The sequence below is a fragment of the Neophocaena asiaeorientalis genome, unplaced genomic scaffold (genome assembly GCF_003031525.2).
Source record: "Neophocaena asiaeorientalis asiaeorientalis breed wild unplaced genomic scaffold, Neophocaena_asiaeorientalis_V1.1 scaffold130, whole genome shotgun sequence".
Classification (NCBI taxonomy): Eukaryota; Metazoa; Chordata; class Mammalia; order Artiodactyla; family Phocoenidae; genus Neophocaena; species Neophocaena asiaeorientalis.
In genome coordinates this window covers 9360968-9364480 of record NW_020173397.1, presented here as the reverse complement: position 1 = coordinate 9364480, position 3513 = coordinate 9360968, and the positions used below count along the sequence as shown (strand labels likewise).

Genomic DNA, 3513 nt, shown 5'->3' with positions numbered 1-3513 from the left:
ATATATGTATATATATATATACATATATGTATATATATGTATATATATATATATGTATATATATATATACACTAAATGTCTCTTAGGAAATATTTGAACACTAGCACAATTTTATTGCTGGTGTACCCTGTTTCATAAAATCATCCCCTTTTGAAAACATGTATTCATTTACTCAATCATTCATCAAATATTTATTGGACCCTTATGTGTCAGCCATGTGCCCGGTGCTGGAGATACAAGAGTGAATAATTTCCTGTCTAGTGGGAAAGATAGACATACAGCAATCACCATGCTGCGTGACAAGCACTTTCATAGGGGAAAACACAGTGCCTGCCCCATGGGAGAATCTAAATGTGGTGCCAGTGTATAATGACTGGATGGCCAGATGAGAGGAGTCTCCAAAGAAAGCTGAGAAAGCATGATCAGAGACGTCCCCAGGGCAGGAGAGCTTTCTAAGGAAAGGGGGAACAGTGTCAGAGGCTGCAGAGCAGCCAACTCAGAAAATGAGCATAAAGTGTTCAAAGGATTTAAAAACAAGGTTTTTGGTGTCCCTGTGGAGAGCCATGTCCATGGAGCAGGTTTGGTTTGGGGTGTGTAGAAGCAACCTGTGGGTAAACCACCAATCTCTTGTGCAGGGGTTACTTACAATTCAGAAAGTCACTGTGATTAGTGATGATGCAAAGATAAAGAAATTATAGGGCAAAGGAGAGTTCCAGTGGGTTTTACTCTGCTTTACGTTTCTTTACAGGATCTTTTGCAAACTTGAAATGATGTAATTTGTGGGCTTATTTGTCATCTGTCTCCCCTCCAGAATGGACACACCAAGAAGGCTGAAACTTTGTCTTGTTCATTCCTGCGTTTTCAGAGCTTGGCACAAAGTTGCCGTTCAAAAAATATTGGTTGAATAAAGGGTTGAAAGAATCTGATGAAAATACGTAAAGGAAAAATAATAAAATAGAAATAGTACATTGAGCTGTAGGGACATGAGTCCAGAATATTTACGAAATAATTATAGATGACGGTTCAAATAAGAAGGAAGTTGTGAGGATGAGTATAAGACGTCTCCTGTGGTCAGCCTCCCAGACTTGTAATTTAAAAGGAAATCGACAATGCTCAGACTGTGACGCATTTCAAAAAGACTTTTCTAATCTACAGCTCTCCTATAGACTTTTATGAAGAAATTTTATTACCAATTAGATCCTACACTGCAAAGTAATCAGCTTAGGGAAAAAAAATAAATGTATGTGTGTGTTTGTGTGTATGTATGGGTACATATATTTTTTCTTCATGATTTTAATCAAGTAAGAGAGAGAAGTATGTCTAACTTTGAAGCTTGTATATCAGAAGCTTGTATTTTTACTGAAGGTACTATCATATATAATATACAACATCTATGCCAAAGACATGTTTGGCTTCATTGTAGGAAAAAAGACCTACTTTCTACCGAATCATTTTTAGGGGAGATAAACATTGAAATGGCACTCCCAAGGAAAGCACTTTCCTTTGCCTAATTTGCTTTTATCTCTGCTTTCTACTGCTTTCTTTATGTTAGATGTTTTAGCAGAAATCAATGAATTATACAATCATTTTAAATGAAATATTTCATAATTTTACCAGACCCAATTCTACCAGTGACTCGGTGTGGTAGATACGCATTCAATTTAGATATTGAATCCTGGTTTCCAAACCCTGTGATTACAGTGATAAGGATGGAGTGCGGAGAAGCGGGATAAAGAATGTCTTTCAAATATTACGGACATTATTCTTCATGACTACACAGGAAATTAAGAAGGAAAGACTTCCACTTAAAATATCTTTACAGTATAAGTAAAAAGCAGAACTCATAAAGTCAGAATGATTTGGGGAAATTCATTTGTCCTTGAATAGATTTCACAAGTGTGAAATGGCTGGTAATATTCCAGATTGCCCTAGCTGGCTAATTAGTCTCTTTAGGGTACCTTATGTTGAAGAAACAAATATACCCTCAAATCTCAACGGCTTTCAATCAGAAAAGCTAATTCTCATTATACACCTATCTCAGAACAGGCTTTAGAGAATTCTGTCTCCAGGATGGCAGAGTAGGTTCCTGATTGACCGCTCTTCCCACAGATAACAAGGCTGAAGCCTGAACAAGATACATAAAAAAGCAACTACGTGGAGAGTGACCAAAGCAGGCAGATTTCAAAAGGAGTCAAAATTTGGAGGAGGCACCATCAGAGCACGAGTCTCCCCTTTTTATGGCTTCATCCGACAACAGGCTGCAGTCACAGCACAGGTGGCCTAAATTTAGCTTCACTAGAAAATCTGCTGTCTTTCTGGCCTGAAGAACCAAAGGTTCTGGTGCTGGAGAGTGAGGAGGGAATCCCAGCAAAGGAGCCTCAAATTCTCTGCATAAACTTTGCCCAAGTCTCTGAGCTCTGAACAATGTATGCATGGGGCAGACTCAAAATAGCTTGGAGGACGGCTAAGAGCAGAAAACTGAAATCTAACCTTCTGTCCTTCACCAGCAACAGAGTTCAGAGTCTGAGTCTGTCCAAGTTCACCGCCTGCTAAAACAAAATCATCCACACTCTTTGTAAGAATATGAGAGAACCAAGAGCTTCCACAACATAACCAGAAAGAAGGCAGGAAAGACAAAAAGAGGAACAGAAGGCAGAGGGGAAAACAGAAAAAAAATAATAAGATGCCATAACTAAATGAAATCATGTGGATAACTACATTAAATATTAATGGATAAACAGTCCCTTCAGATGGCAGAGATGATCACATCTGGTTCTGGCTCGTCACTCTGTAACCTAAGCTACAGGAAGACATTTCTAAAATGCAGCTTCTATGAGGGCAGAAAGAAAAGAGCAATGGGGAAAGTACATGATGACTCAGAGATTCTGCTCAGAAGTAACAGCCATCATTTTCACTAGCATTTTCTTGGAGAAGGCAAGCCACAGGCCCACGCTTGGCTTCAGTAGGGCAGGAAACTGTAATTTACTCACACAGAGGGGAAGCTGATATGTTAAAATAAATAATAAAATCTACTCATGAAGACATGTTTACCATTATGAAAGAGTAAGTATCTTAGGGTCAATGACTCCTACATAATGGAAATGTTCTTAGAAAATATAAACTCTCCTGACAAATCCATCCAATATTATCTATGTGACCACAGATAACTCAGTAGCCAACCTTCTGCTTGATCTATACCCCTTTCTCAGAGATGCTTTCTCTTGCTAAGTGGACTATACAAAACCAGTAATTATAGACAGAGAGAAGTTTTTGCAATTTTCGTATAAAATTTTGTACTATAAAAATTGATTCTGGGCTTCCCTGGTGGCGCAGTGGTTGAGAGTCCGCCTGCCGATGCAGGGGCACGGGTTTGTGCCCCGGTCCGGGAAGATCCCACGTGCCGCGGAGCGTCTGGTCCTGTGAGCCATGGCCGCTGGGCCTGCGCGTCCGGAGCCTGTGCTCCGCAACGGGAGAGGCCGCAACAGTGAGAGGCCCGCGTACCGCAAAAAAAAA

At 39.9% G+C, this 3513-nt stretch overlaps 1 protein-coding gene across 2 annotated transcripts in view; it reads right to left on the bottom strand.

Annotated features, from left to right (window-relative positions):
• PROK2 (prokineticin 2) overlaps positions 1-3256 on the bottom strand; it is a 41059-nt gene extending 37803 nt beyond the window's left edge. For both annotated transcript variants that reach the window (XM_024747020.1, XM_024747021.1), the window contains exon 1: positions 2491-3256. In XM_024747020.1, coding sequence (XP_024602788.1) covers positions 2491-2706 — 216 coding nt within the window. In that variant the 5' untranslated portion in view covers positions 2707-3256. The remainder of the gene's footprint in view (positions 1-2490) is intronic.
• Positions 3257-3513: the final 257 nt, after the last annotated feature.